Below are 14821 nucleotides of genomic sequence, written 5' to 3'. Positions count from 1 at the left end.
TGGCACCCGAGTATCGTCGGAGCCCCCGGAATCCTGGGGACAATTGGCGCTCATTTAAGCATCGGTATCGCTCTCGATTTTCGAGGGGAAAGAAATTGCATCGTCCCCCCTCTCGGCACCCCGGTTGTTATTGGCGTGCGCAAGCTGCGCCGCCGTCCCATTCTCGGATTTATGGCTCGGATTCGACGAAGATCCCGGCACTTACCGTTTATCGGCTCGGATCGAGGCCGGATAACAAGGAAATTGAAAGCTCGAGGGACTCGAAATAAATTTATCTTGTGCTTTCGAGACGCGTTTTTAGGATTTATTGGGGAATGAGTGGCGTCTGAGGATATTCCTCGGAGAAATTCTAACGAGGGTTTCGGATGCTATTTTAAATAGTAGTCAACGAGGGTCGTGCGAAGATAAGAAGGAGTCGAAGAGAAATGTTTCGTACGGTTTGACAGCGTGCAATCTCTAAGGGCGATCGCACACGGGCGCAACCGATCAGTTTCAAACCACTATGAAACTAGTTGCATGCGACCGTGGATCTAGGTAAAACAAAGATAGCGGAGTAGGTAAAACAAAGAGCGCAAACGGTTTGCAACACTAATTTCAAGTCGGTTGCTCCGTGTGTAATCTCTAAAGCCGAACGCTCACGGGCGCAACCGATTTGAAATTAGTGTTGCAAACCGTTTGCGCTCTTTGTGTTACCTACTCCGCTATCTTTGTTTTACCTAGATCCACGGTCGCGTGCAACTAGTTTCATAGTGGTTTGAAACTGATCGGTTGCGACCGTGTGCGATCGGCCTAAAGAAATCATAAACCGCGCAATCCTTGAATCTCATAAAAATAATAACGATAAATAAAATAAATTATTCATATTTTTGCAGCTATACTATGTGTTAACTGTTTAATAAGAGGGTTTTAAATAGTTTGAAAGTAACAAGCTTAATGGCCGTGGATAAATCCCTTCTTCCGAGACTTACCCCGGTTTCCTTGCAAGAATTACAGCGAAATTTCCCGTGGCGAATCGTCGACGTTAAAGAAGTAACGATCAGAACCGTTCCTGTTATTTCTACTCGGTGTCCGTGTTGCGCCGCCTCATCCTTGAAACTAAACCTACTAAACCTCGTAAAAGGCGTACGACTATGGTCATTATGTGCCCCGGCGAGCTTTAAAGATTAACGATCGACCGATTTAACTTAGATCGGGTTACGTACGGCCGAGAAAACGTATATCTTTTCCAGTGGATGGTTTAAAAGCCGCTGCTTTCCGCCGTCGACGTATAGGTTTCGCGAACGAGTAAATCACGAGGCTCCCGCGAGTATTTTCACCGAGACGTTCCTATCGGAGGGAAAATCGAGCTTCAATTTCGCGTTACAACTACGAATACTGCTCCTTTTAGTTCCTAAATTGCGATACATCTTCGTGAATCAATTCTGAAAAATGTACCATGATTACCAATCCCAAACTTGGTATGAATATTTAGAGACTATCGATGTACTCATGTAAATTTTATCGAACGTTAATAATCATTCATTCTTTTGTCATATAATATTCAATCCGAAACTGACCATGAATGTAGCCAAGACCTTGTAATATACAAAACATCTCGAATTAATTTAACAAGAAGTACCAGACCTATCAATTTCAAACTTGCTACAGGTATTACTACATCCTCCAAGTACTCATACAAATTATATCGATCATCGATAACTGTACATTCCTGTGTTACGTAATATCTTTCTCCAACCCGAAGTCCACCACGAACGTACCCGACATCGTCTCACTCAACCGACGGTCCCGTACATATTACTTACTCTATCGATAAACAAAAAATATTTTTCGCGTCACGAAAGCACCCCGAAAGAACGATAAAAATTCCAAACGAGTCCATCGCGACGTTCGCACGGAATAAATTCCCAAAGCTCGCTCCTTGTCAGGGAAAAAAGCCATCCCTTAGATCTGTGCCAAGCCGGAGGTATCGATTCCGCGATTGTCGCGCGACAATCCCGTCGACTCCGGAACGACTGGGCCGATAGAAGAGCAGACAAAAAGCTGTGTCGTCGTCGCCCCCGAATATAGACGGAGGGCGTCTAGGAAAACGCGTATCTTTTCGCCCCTCGGAGGCTCGAGCGAACGTCTCGCGGACAGGCGTTATTTCCAACGGACAGCCACGCCAAAGGTAATCCGAGGAGGATTTCCGCGGAGGATTTCCGTGGAGATGGCCCGCCCCATTGTTCTCGAGCTCCCGCATTCAGATATCGTTGCTCGTACAATGCCAGCTTTGCGGGAAAACAAGTCGCCTCAACGACGGAACGCCGCTCGTTTTACGCGAGAGTCGCCGAAAGAGGATCAACTACGAATTCCGTTGCAACGTCAAACACTCGCCGCTTTGTTTCGGAATTCCTATTCACGGTAAAGCGCCAGGTGGCGCGGGGAATTCATTTTGGGAATTGAAAATCCTGGAGAGAAGGAGATATTGTAGAGGTATCGAATTCGGAGCTAGACGACCGGTGGATTTCATTCGAACTTTATCGAGAGAGAGGGAAGATGTCTTATTAACCCTTTGCACTCCAGAGGTGACTCTCTTGGCAGTAAATCGACTAACAATAATGTTTGTTTCGATTTCGTTTCTTTGGAACTCGAACTGTCGGTAAAATGATTGTCGACGAGATAAAGGCGACCTCCTTTTCCGACTAACTACGAAGCTTAGCATTCGTGGTTACAGAATGTTAAGAATGCATCTCGAGTTGCTAGTAGATACCAAAAAGGACCTCGAGTGCAAAGGGTTAATTTCATTAGTTACAATTTCAATAAATGACACTGTGTTATAGCTAGGGTACCTCGGGATCGCCAGACCCGTACTGTAGCCACGATCAAGCGTGGTTACAGCCCCTGAGGGGATAGGAATTCATTTAAGATTTTAATCCAAAGTTCGACACTTCCTACTGCATTTATATTTAATCTTTGTTGTAATTATTCTATCAATTCTTCCCGTCTCTTAAATTTCTTCATCGAAGGGAGGTCCGAGAAAGAAATTCTACAAGAAATTGTCTTGCAAATCCAGGAAGGTAAAGTTTAACAAAAACAAGGGTTGCGAGCACGAACGCACCAGGGTAAATCGTGGAATGAACGATCCGTTAGGCTTATCCGCGGGTGGATTGGTCTAGCCATTTCGTATACGGACAGGTGAGGCGGAAACAGACACGCTGCCGTGGATTTGCCACGAAAACGATCCTAGAGAAAATCGCGCGGGGAGAAGCTTTCGCGGGTGAGATTTACGAGCGACAGGGAGAAAGGACCTTTCTCCGGTTAACTCGGTTACGAGGCGCGCTTGGTTTCGACGAGAAACCTAACGAGGAGCAATCGCGGAGGCCAGAAGGTAAATTGGAATCTTGCTCGATGCACGAGTCAGTAGAATTACGAAGCCACAGGTCAGACGAAGTTTCTCGTCGGGGTAACAGGTGAGAAAATAATGATTTTGATGCTCTGAAATCGTTTAGGTATACTTAAAATGGTCGCGAAAGAAACTGTTGTATGGATACGCTCTTTAATAGGGAAAAGAGGAGTCGTATCGCTTTGTATAAAAAAGAAGGTCGTTCGATCAATGAATCAGTAGAATAGGAGGGTCATAGTCAGACCTAGATTTTATAATATGTACCAGTGAAAGCTATTGCGATAGTAATGCAAAAGATGATCGTTATATCGTCTATGAATCTTCTCCTGGGTCGTGAACAAATAGTAAAAATAACATCAACCTTATGTAAATTTTTTAATCGGAAAGGAAAAAGAAATGAGAACCACACAGTCAGACTCAAATTTTCATTACCATTTTCGTTCATTCTAAATTGATCGTTCGTGAATACGGTACACTATTTTTCATTATTTTGGTTGACCTCTCCATACTTCCCTGTCGTTAGAATTCTAAACCCCTGCCGGAATTAAAACTCCACGGTGAAACACGTGCGTACGTGAAACTCGTGGTGGAAATTGTGGAACGAAATTTTCCTCAATTATTCCAGAGCCAAACGACTCTCTTTTTTAATTTTTTTTTTTTATTTTTCACGAGAACGAGCTACTCACCGTGTACGCGGTGGAAAATTTTCACGAGTTCCTGGCTGACTACATATTTTTTACGCGCACGCGTGAAACTCCCATTTAGGGGCAAGCTTTAAATAGGAAGTCACGATCCTAGATAATCGCTCCGTATCAGGAGATACGGTATCACGAATCGACGGCTTTGCTAAATATTAACTGGCCCAAATGTAAGACAATAGAAGCGTCGTTTTCGTCGATGTTATTTTTAGAGACGCAATTATAACACCAGCATTATTTAACGACGCTGCGGGTAACATGAAACTGATGTCGAATGTTTATTTTAAGCTGATCTATTTTCCGTCGATGCCACTCGATAGCTGACCCCATCGTGCTAGCTTAAAAAGTTCGTACCCCGCTATATCGAAATAAACCCACCCTCACAAGTGTTCAAGCACTGTAGAAGGTACATTTCCTTTAAAATATTTCCTTTATAAAATAGCAAGTTCTCATCGATGAAAATTTTTCATTCAGCAGATGTTGACGTCTTCTAACAGAGTAAATTGTTCGGTGTGTTTCAGACGAGACCGCAAAGCAAAAACGTTCCTAAAGATTTACTGCATCTCGGCTATTTTTAGATACGTATCTCAACAAAATAAATGTATACATCAAGTTCGATACCTGTCCAATAAAATTATAATTTGTTTTCGATTAAAATCTACTCACAAGGAAAGCTTTTTAGGTGTCCGACTCCGATTGTTTCGATATTTGGATATGTTTTGAATGACCGAGAAATAAGAAAAATAAGTTTTCTTGTATCTATGATAGTTTCGAAGATGAGCTATTATTACAGCTGATACTTTAGGGAGTCGTTTCACATCCTAAATATGAAATATTATTTTTCGATCCTTTAAAACGTATCCAATAATCAAAACAATCGAAGACGGACGGCTAAAAAGTTCTCCCTGTCAGTATCAGAAACGTAAAACATCTGCCGGTAGCGAATGTAATAACTCTCAAAACCCGAGGACATTCCAATAGTATCATTTCCCCTGTAAATGCATCGAACGGTACATAAACGCGACACAATTCCTATCAGCGACGAAATACGTTCCAGACGCGAATCAGCGGAGTAACGTATAGAAGCACCCTCTCATCCGGCGGAAAAATCTCAAATTGGATGTTCCCGATGACACCCCGAGCGCGACACAGATCTCTATTGAATCCCCCATCGATAGAAAGACGCCCTGACGTCGTTTCCTCTCCAGTGGCGACTCCGGAGCGAAACATCCGTCCGGGCACAATGGGAACGGTCACGAGTGCATCGGGCGGCGCAATCGAGGACCACGACAACGATAAAAAGACTGAGACTACTTGCCTTCGACGAGCTGCTCCTTCTTCACCAAGATCAGGGGAATGGCTCCTGAGTTGCTCATGGTTCCTTCCGCTCCCTCGCGTACCTTATCTCGAGTCCTCTTCCGTTCACCGACCGATTTCGGGGCTTTTCAGACACACGACACTGGCACACGGTCCGATAACATCCAGAGACACCCTTGATTTATCGAACGATCCTATTCTCGATCGCTCACGGCCCCCCCTTTCCAGACAATCGTCGCGGAAGCTCTCGGATTTTCGCGACGCACTCGATAGATTTTCTTTCAAGCGTGAAAATTAATTCTGGTATCGCGTTACGGAAGTTTGGGTAATCGGCATGGCGCGACCTCGAGTCTGTTTTTTTTTTTTTTTTTTTGTTCGCGTTACGCACTACGTTTTAGCAGGTCGAACGGTACATAAACGGTTGCGTTTTGGTCGATAGACGCGGGGGCTGCTGTCTGGAAAATGTTCGTCGGCTCTCCGGTCGAATGACCCCTATCTCTATTGTTGCTTGTAAGGTTGCACGATTGGAAGTCCGCTAGAAATAGCGGGATCGGAGTTATAGAGATTCGAAGGTATACTTGGGTGGGAAATTGAAACCGAGGTCTGAGACTCGAGAAATGGAAATGCTTTCTGGGAAGGGTTAGGTTCAAGATGGCTCCTTTTGAGAAGAGTCGTTAGAACACACTTTCGCCAAATTCCTGTTGGGCACCGTCTCTATTTTCAATTTTTTTTTTTGGTGGAATGCTTCGATATTAAGCCACATTTTCACCTAACGTCATTAAACCATATACTATATACCTATATATATATACATATATATATATATATATATATATATATATATATATATAATTTTTATTATTATATATAATATATATTAAATAAATAATATGTATATATATAAAATTAAATTTATTATATATAATTTAAGTAATATTCCTGAAAAAAGGAATATTTTGATAAAATAAAAATGTAATTTCTAATTACTATTACTTATTTTAATTCAAAATTATAAAAAAGAAAAGAAAAAAAATATACACGTCGAATTGAGTAACCTCCTCCTTTTCGAAGTCGGTTAAAAATCTTTTTCCAACACATAGAAAAATGAAGAATTCATTAATCCCCACTTCCACCTAATCCTTCTTAATCAATCAACATAAAATTCTGGAAACTAAGGCAACATTCCCATTAGACTTTTTCCTCCCCAAACCAATTCCCATCCCTTTTATGAGTACAGCTATCAAAATTAATGACAGGAGATTCAGAGACCTAACCTTCCGCAAATTACCCGAAGAAGTTTCCCGTGGGACGCGACGCGGAAAAGGCGTTTCCAAAATCCTCGAATAGATTTCCTCCCATTTTCGGATGGGTAGAGGGCCCCCAAGAGTCATCAATCTTCCCCGTAGTCCCTGGCCGAAGTAAAAACCGAATAATGGACAGGACGGTAACAACGTAACCGGGTCGACCTCGTTCGTCCACCATCGACGACGCATCCGCTGATCGACGCTCGTATTCTCAGTTCTTGTACGCGCATCATCGATCCCGCGTGTGTCATACCGCCGACGAACCTACTTTGTATTTACGTACACGGCTCGCACGGTTGAAAAGCACGGTTGAAAAGCACGGTTGAAAAGCACGGTTGAAAAGTTTTCAGCGAACGGCGAAACTTGAGATTCCCGTTTCCGAACCGAAGCGAGAAAAATTCACGGCGAAAAGAAGACTAACGGGACTGTGAGATAAAATCTGAGGGAAACTCTGGACCCCATCTGGTCCGGGAAATCACTTTGGCCTTATTGTTTGTCGTGTTCGATCTAGCTGGAAACTTTCGAAGAGAAGTTTAAACTATTCTCCTGTTTCCTCGACGTGAGTGGTTTTAACGGAATAAAACGAAACGAAAGTACGGGAATCGAGGTGTTGTCGTTTCGTTTTGGACATTTTACCGTCTTGTTTGCGACGTTTTAAAGAATCGGACGCGAAACACGAGGAAAATATTTCGTGAAAATTTACGTTTAAAAATTTACGGTTAAATTGGAGTAGAAATGGAAATGTTCGAGCGGGAAATAACGAAACTGACCAAGGTAGGAGTAATAAAGGACTCGCGAGGGGAAATGCTCGTCGTTCGCAATTACAAGCGAGGGATTAATAATGAAAATGGGATGATACTCGTAACACGTGAGTCCAATGAAAAATTGAGTACCTTGGACACGACACGGTGAAACTGTGTCATTCGGTTGGTTCGATGACACCTGCGTGTGATCGATCGCGTGTCATTTTTTCGTGATCGGTGCGAACGTCGCGTCCTCGAATGATTTTCAAATTCGTCCATGGAAAACCAATGTGGATGATTTCGAAATTGGACAATCGAACAGCCAAGAATGTTAGTAAAATATCTTTCTTCTCCGTAGAATTTATTGAATAGAAACCAAGAATGGAAAATGGGAAATCTAGAGACTAAACTTTATGGTCACGTAGTCACGAGACATGGTTTTCTTTTTCTCCTACTTTTACAACGTGGACGTTGATAAACGACGAGGAACTTGCTTCCCAGAGGTTCTTTTCAGGTTAACAACTTTTGGCTTGTGTATATAATTTTCCAAGCCTTTTTAAATATTCTAGAGAACATCCTTCTAGCTTAAAATAAAACCACAAAAGATAAAACACTTCCTCGTATTAAAAGTTTCAAGCATCATCCGAACGTAAAAATTTAATATGTTATTTCGAGCGATCGTTTTAATTGAAAATGACGTCTCATGCCTCGGCACTCGCGAGGAGGACGGGAAAAATTGGCACAATCGAAAATCGATTCGCATAACGCGCGACATTCATGAGACACTGCGGAAAGGAGCAACGTTAGCCGGCTGTTTCAGTAACACGTCACTGATCGATCACGCCCCACGTTGATCCCATATGTGCCACAATGTATCGACGTGTAAAGCCTCTGTATGCATGCACGATCGGTGGCATTCATGACGAGCAACTTCTGCCCGGGGAATCTATTCAGCTCGAAACTGAACGTCGAGAAATCGCGCAACGAGTCGCGTGAATCGAATTTCCCTTGCCGTCGCGGACAATGGGTAGAAATTTCAAATAAATTTTTCCGGTTCAAAGGAAAACGACGATCGAACGTCAAGGACAGCGATGGAACCGACTCGACTCTGCCGTTCTACAAAGAAAGTTTTACGAGGAGGCAATTACTTGTTTATATTTGAACTACGTGTTTTAGATATTGGACTTACAAGTATTTAGTAATTAACTGGACTTAGCAAAAGAACAAAAAAAAAAAATATATTGGTCGAATAATTCTAAAATGAATTGTTATTAAATTATTTGCTGTATAGGAATTTTGCTCCCAAGTGTAAATTTCGAAGATGAAAGATGCCCCTTTTATTTTATTTTGATTATCCGTTTCCTCGGACATTTTTCAAGCAATTTTTCTGCATCGAGCGACCGGACAACAGTGTCATAAATATGGCGTCACCGACGACCTTTGCTTACTTTGACGAATGGAGGGGAAGTATGTCGCTCGCGTCGAGTTGGAACAGGAAATCGTAAATTACCTCGACAGGGGTGACTCCCCATCTCCATTGGACACTGCTTGTCCATTTTTGCAGTCACTCTTCACCCCCGAGGGCTTCGATTTTCTTTCCAGGCCAGCCTGCGTGTGCACTTCTCGATAAGCACTTGTTGAATACAATTTTGAATCCCTTTCGGGCGGTACTCTATTAAACAGATTTATCTCGATACTTCATGTGAAGATATAATACCACGAACTAAAATCACTCTGATTCTGGAATAATTTATATTCGTATAAATATGAATATAATTGTTCATTTCAATCAACAATTAAAAAAAAGAAACCATATTTAATATACTATCGAATTAAATGACTAAACAAAAATTCATGTATACATTTAAATTTTATTTCAGTCTATCGTGTAGGTTTCATTAAAAATGATCTATAGATATATAAGAATGAAGCCCTGACTGATTCTTTGCTTGAAAACGAATCGAAAATGAAGAATAATATTTTTTCACAGGAAACTTCGTTTTTGTAAAAATAAATCGAAAGGTTTGGCTAACCATGTCTGACCACGACTGGCCAGTTCTACTGATCCTGGCATTGTCCAACGTACCATACCTCTTCTATGCAAACTGCAATTTCTTAAATGATTACAACTGATCGAAATGGACACTAACATAACAGAAGCAACATAAATTAGCAACATAAGTAGAAATGGTGAATAATAGTCAGACATTCTGGTCAAGTCGTACAAGTGCTCTAAAAAGATTTAAGACCAATTTTCTCAAAATTAAAAGCTTAAATTAAAATACTCTGTCATTTTCGATTTATTTATCCCCTCGCAAAATCATCTATATATATAAGAATGATGCCTCGACTGATTCCAATCAATGTCCAGGCTAAACCCTTGAATCTAGAAAGTTGAAATTTTGCCCAGAGGTTTCCCTGTGTGATGTATACAAGGAATAAGGAAGGATATTTTGAAATTCAACCCCGAAGGGGTTGCAACGTTGGTATTCCACACGGGTGAAACCGCGGGGTTCGGCTATCGGAAATATCGATCGAAACATTTGAGTTACGGAAAAGAAACGACAGTCACTTACTGATTCACGAAGGAACACGCGGTCCAATGCGAACGACATAAAATAAATAGTATTTCGCGCGGGGCACAGCTAGTCTTAAATATAACCTCATCGTTTTAAAACATGGTAGCCGATTATAATTAAAAGGGCGGGAGTTTTGACAACGCGACAAGCCTCGGAAAACGCGTGATTCAATTATGTTCAAGTCTCGTCCAATATTATTCACCCTCGAATTCGTGTTCTCCCTTATTAACCCGGGGGAGGAAGAAGCGCGAGGCAGCAAGAGGTTAATTGCCTTTCTCACTAACCACTCCTGACGAGGAAACACATATTTTTAGAACATTTAGGGTGAACAAAAGCTGTCGTATCGAGCAACAAGTCATCGCGACGCGTCTTCCCCGAGCCAATTACGACGCCCCGTTTGTTCAACAACGGAGCGAACCACGCTTGAAAATTAACCAACAACGTGTCGAATGGAAACCCATTGGCGATGATCTCGCGAATTAAAATAAAACGTCTCGAAAGAAAAATGTTTCTGTTAGTTGTTAATTCTGATCTCTGGTTGAGTTAATAAAATTTGTCGAAAAGGAAACAAGTATTTATACGTTTCTTTTTCTCGACCAAAGGTGTCCTTTTCTGGACGTTCCAGAGTATTACTCATGAAATATCAGTATCATTTTCCCTCGAGAAAGAAAAGAAGATAAATTCTTCCCAAAGGAGCCTCACTGTTTTGGGGAGCTGAAGAGGATTGCCTCTGGGTGGATTTCTGATTCGTATCTCTGCATCTTCCACGGAAAACAAAGCGCACAAAGAATCCGAATACATTTCCCCCGAAGAACCGCGCCTTGGATTAACATCTACGTGCTCATTCCTTGCAAATCACAATCACGAAGGTTTCTTAATAATAAATTTAACGTCGCACAATCCGCCAATAATCATTCTACTCGACACAGTTTACTTCGAACATTCAAAAACACCCCTTACAAGAATTCGGAATAAGCAAACATCCAAGAAATTCCCCGTTAGCCAAGGCTCCCCATTGCACGTTCCCCTCGCGAGACTCCATTTTATACTCAGAAGTACGAATTCGTGGAACCACCCTCGCATCGCTCGTGGAGCACACCACTCAGAGGCAATCCTGGTCGCAGCGTTTCATGAGAAGACATGAAAATACAAAAAAAAAGAAGAAGAAAAAAAAAGAAAGGAGAACACGGTAGGTTGGCCGCGCACTGGGTGACTCGCTGAGGATCCTCGATCCTTCTGGATCACAGATTCGGGATCCCGGACCGCGTCGTCTCACTCCTGGTTGGACCTGGATCGATGAAGGGTGCTTCTCGCATCGCCTGGGTCGTCACTCTCCCCTTGTCGACACTTTCTCTCCCCGCGGCTCCTCTCGTGGGCGTCGGAGGATCTAGATCGATCCGCGCGTTCGATCGACGAGGGACGTCAGGGACACTGGCGCGGCTCGCGGTCGTATTTAAACTGATGGAAGGAAACACGAGCGTCGGAGGAGGAGTCGCGATTCGAATCGACGTCGGTCGCGGGACTGGCCTGACCGAATGACTGACTAGCGACAGGACGCCTCGAGGAACCCACGGAGCGGGATCGACGGAATAGGGGGTGGCAGAAGGGATCCCCGGGGCGGAGGGAGGATCGCCAGGACACCGGCAGCAGCCAGGACTGGGACGTACAAGTGGTTTTTCGCGTTTTGTCCCGGGGGTTGGTCGGTACTCTGCCCCACTCACCTGGTATCCGCGTAGGGTGCGCACCTACTACTACCCCATCGGGTGTAGTAGCTACCACCGCCACCCACCCGACCTAACCCGTCACCCACAACCACCACCCCGCTGCTTCGCTCGCTAACGCCACGTTAGGAACCTCCCTCTCCTCTGTTTCCTCTCTGTGCCTCTTTCTCTCCCTCCAACCCTCCGGGTTTCCACTGGCCGTTGGCCGTCTCTGTGTGTGTGCCGAGGTTTCGAGGTTTCTCTGTTCCATCCATGGTCAGGTATGTGGTGTCTCTGTCCACGAGCCGTCCTATACCCTGTCGTTCAAAAATCTGCCATCGAAGGGGTTCGAATGATCAAAACTGATATTTTCTTAGGTATACAAAGCACGATATACATAGATTGAGGTACTGTTTGAGACTTATTTATTACCTTGGAATTGTACTTAAAAATATTCCGATATTGAAAATAAAAAACGTGTTATTCGTATCTGCGTTCAGATTTATATGTTTAAATGACACGAGAATGTACCCTTTCGTATAAAACTGAATTCAAGTTTAATAACTTTGATGGGGACACCGATATGTGTATACATTTCATCAGCGATACCCTCTCCACCCAAGGGACGAATTTACGAATTGACAATGATAGATGATCCCCGACTTTTGAACGACATTGTACCTTTCGTTCAATGTCCTCTCCACCCTATCGCGGAGCTATGTTCCCGCGAGTTTATGTTCGTATTATGTACATAAGTTTCCTTCGCGAACGGCAGACTTCTTTGCAGATTTTTCAGATCCATTGTTCCGCATTACGGATCCGTTTGTTCCAAGTTCTTCTAGATAACCGTTTTTACCTCTTCATCTGTTTCCACCTTCCTTCGTACGTCTCTCCGTTCCCCTTCTGTTTTCCCATTTCCTTGGGAAGTTCCTCCTATTTTTCACCCTCCGTAAGTTCCTCTTATTTTTTACCTTCCACCAGCCTTCCATCCTGTAACTTTCAACCTCTGCATCTCTCCTTGAATTTCTCTTTTCCACTTTCCTCCCAGTTCTCCACTGATTACTCTTCCTGCTGCGCCACTTTATTTCACCTCTTCATTTTCATAATAAACATCACTCTACATATTAAAATACATATATAGCTTTCACGAATAATACCAGAAAACTGAATGCTTTATATAAACATTTTTATGTAACAAGCGATGTGTTGGAATATACGACTAACAAAAATCGATCGACACATGATATGCTCGACGCGTGATAGGATGTGTTTATGTAATATTCTTTGAACGAATGAACACGTGCGTTAATGAATAGTCCCTTTATTGAACGACTAATCTTGGTCGGTTTCCTGTGAATGGATTTTTCTTTCAGTCAGTTTAGTTTTTTGAAAGATGTGCGGTACGGACGTAATTTCCTTGATATAGATTGAATAATATAATAGAGTCTAGTTTATTAACCCTTTGCACTCGAGAGGTGACTCTTACTCACTACTAGGTTTTCTTTAGGTTCAATTTCTTTGGAACTCGAAGTGTCAATAAAATGATTGTCGTTAAGGCAAAGATGACCTGATCCTCAAATCTCAAATTAGAGATCTTATTTTCGAAGTCAATGTAAGCTTAGTATTCGTGACAATAGAATGCTAAGAAAGCATCTCGAGTTGCTGATAGTTAACAACTCGTAATATACGACGGCTCTCGCTGTCTACAGTATTCGCAGTAAAATCCAACATCCTAATATTATTCAAGTCTAACTGTTGCCTGTTTCTACTGGTTTACCTGATTTTACCGTTTGATACAGGTATACTTCTTCAGTTGTCATCTAGAGTAACATTTTTGCTGCTTTCTTTTCATCGTGGCCCAAGTCTGACCGGTGTCTGTTTCTACCGATTCTCCTTACTTGCCAGGCCATAGTCTCGTTTCACCACTTTGCTGATAGATACCAGAAAAAATGCCTTCGAGTGCAAAGTGTTAAATAATAAAAGAGAAACATTTATTTAATCACCCATTTCCAATGCGATGTCACAGGTTCTATTATACAGATTTCGTTTTTGGTTCCCGCTCTAATCGCGACTACTTCCCCGTGGAACGTCTCGGAGTAAGCCAAGCGGATTAAGCGCGATTCCGAGCATCCGTGATGTTCGAGTAACGCGAGCAACCTGGTTATTCACGAGACGGAATGACACGGCTGCTTCGAATAGTAGACACATTACGCGCGCCCTTGTTGACCAGGCGACGTTAGTCCGTGCGACTGCGAGGCGCATCTCGCTGTTTACACGGCACGGAGACGAGCTTTGTTCGAGCGATGCATAAATCTCGGGGACTTTGCCGTTCGAGCGTTCGCGGCCCGTCGAGTGGGCTGATTGATACCGTCGCGTTCTGACGTCACGGTCCGCTTGCAAATGGCCGTCGCGTCACGCTTCGCGAAACGACTCGATTCGCGTGTTCGTTTGCAAATACTTGAACCGATCTCGCTTTCTCGAAAATTCTTAGGTAATAATTTGGCTTTTGGGACGTGAATTATTCCCTAGTTCGAGTTTCGAGACGATCGGAGGAGGTCGAATTTTTGTACAGGTTCGATTCTCGATTTAGAAAGTGTAATCGGGAATTATAGGCATTTTATGGTTTGTTTGGAGAAGTATTGAGGGTTTTTGTTGACGCATTCTTTATGAATGATTAATTCTAACTGGACTATATCCATTGGTAGTACCTCATTAAACATCAGGTTAAATTTATGTTCGTTTTAAAGAACCAGAAGCAACATTTCAATTCGGTTCTGACTAATTGTCATCAATAGAAGGATTTTACTCTTTCCAAAGGATTTATTACAACGTTACCATGGCGGTATCGTGCATGAATTCCTGCCAGAAGAACGATTAACGCGAATCGAGAGAAAAAAAAAAGAAACGCTGGAACTGGTATCGGCGTGGAATCGGTCTAATTGGCCATTCTCATCGACGATGTTAAGCGCGAACGATGACTGTTCCCGCGTCGAATCAATTACTCAGCTGTCGAAGAATTTGATTGGAGACGTATCCGGTCCTGCGCAATCCGATATTTCACCGCGAACTGGGTCCTGTCGGCCTATCGAGAGCGCGAG

General features: G+C 42.9%; 1 protein-coding gene across 10 annotated transcripts in view; it reads right to left on the bottom strand.

Moving 5' to 3' along the window:
* The window catches only part of LOC128893881 (solute carrier family 12 member 4), a 139799-nt gene that overhangs the window by 87469 nt on the left and 37509 nt on the right, over window positions 1-14821 (bottom strand). Inside the window, exons 1-2 of one of the 10 annotated variants that reach the window (XM_054155190.1) lie at window positions 11745-11763; window positions 5399-5932 (exon numbers count right to left, since the gene is read on the bottom strand). The exons of 3 other annotated variants lie outside the window; for them this stretch is intronic. In XM_054155190.1, the coding sequence (XP_054011165.1) occupies window positions 5399-5456 (58 nt within the window). In that variant the 5' untranslated portion in view covers window positions 5457-5932; window positions 11745-11763. 6 more of the 10 variants (XM_054155187.1, XM_054155186.1, XM_054155188.1 and 3 more) reach the window with 6 other exon arrangements.

Source organism: Hylaeus anthracinus, unplaced genomic scaffold, assembly GCF_026225885.1.
Source record: "Hylaeus anthracinus isolate JK02 unplaced genomic scaffold, UHH_iyHylAnth1.0_haploid 3, whole genome shotgun sequence".
In the NCBI taxonomy this organism is placed as follows: domain Eukaryota; kingdom Metazoa; phylum Arthropoda; class Insecta; order Hymenoptera; family Colletidae; genus Hylaeus; species Hylaeus anthracinus.
This window is presented reverse-complemented; position numbering and strand designations above follow the sequence as displayed.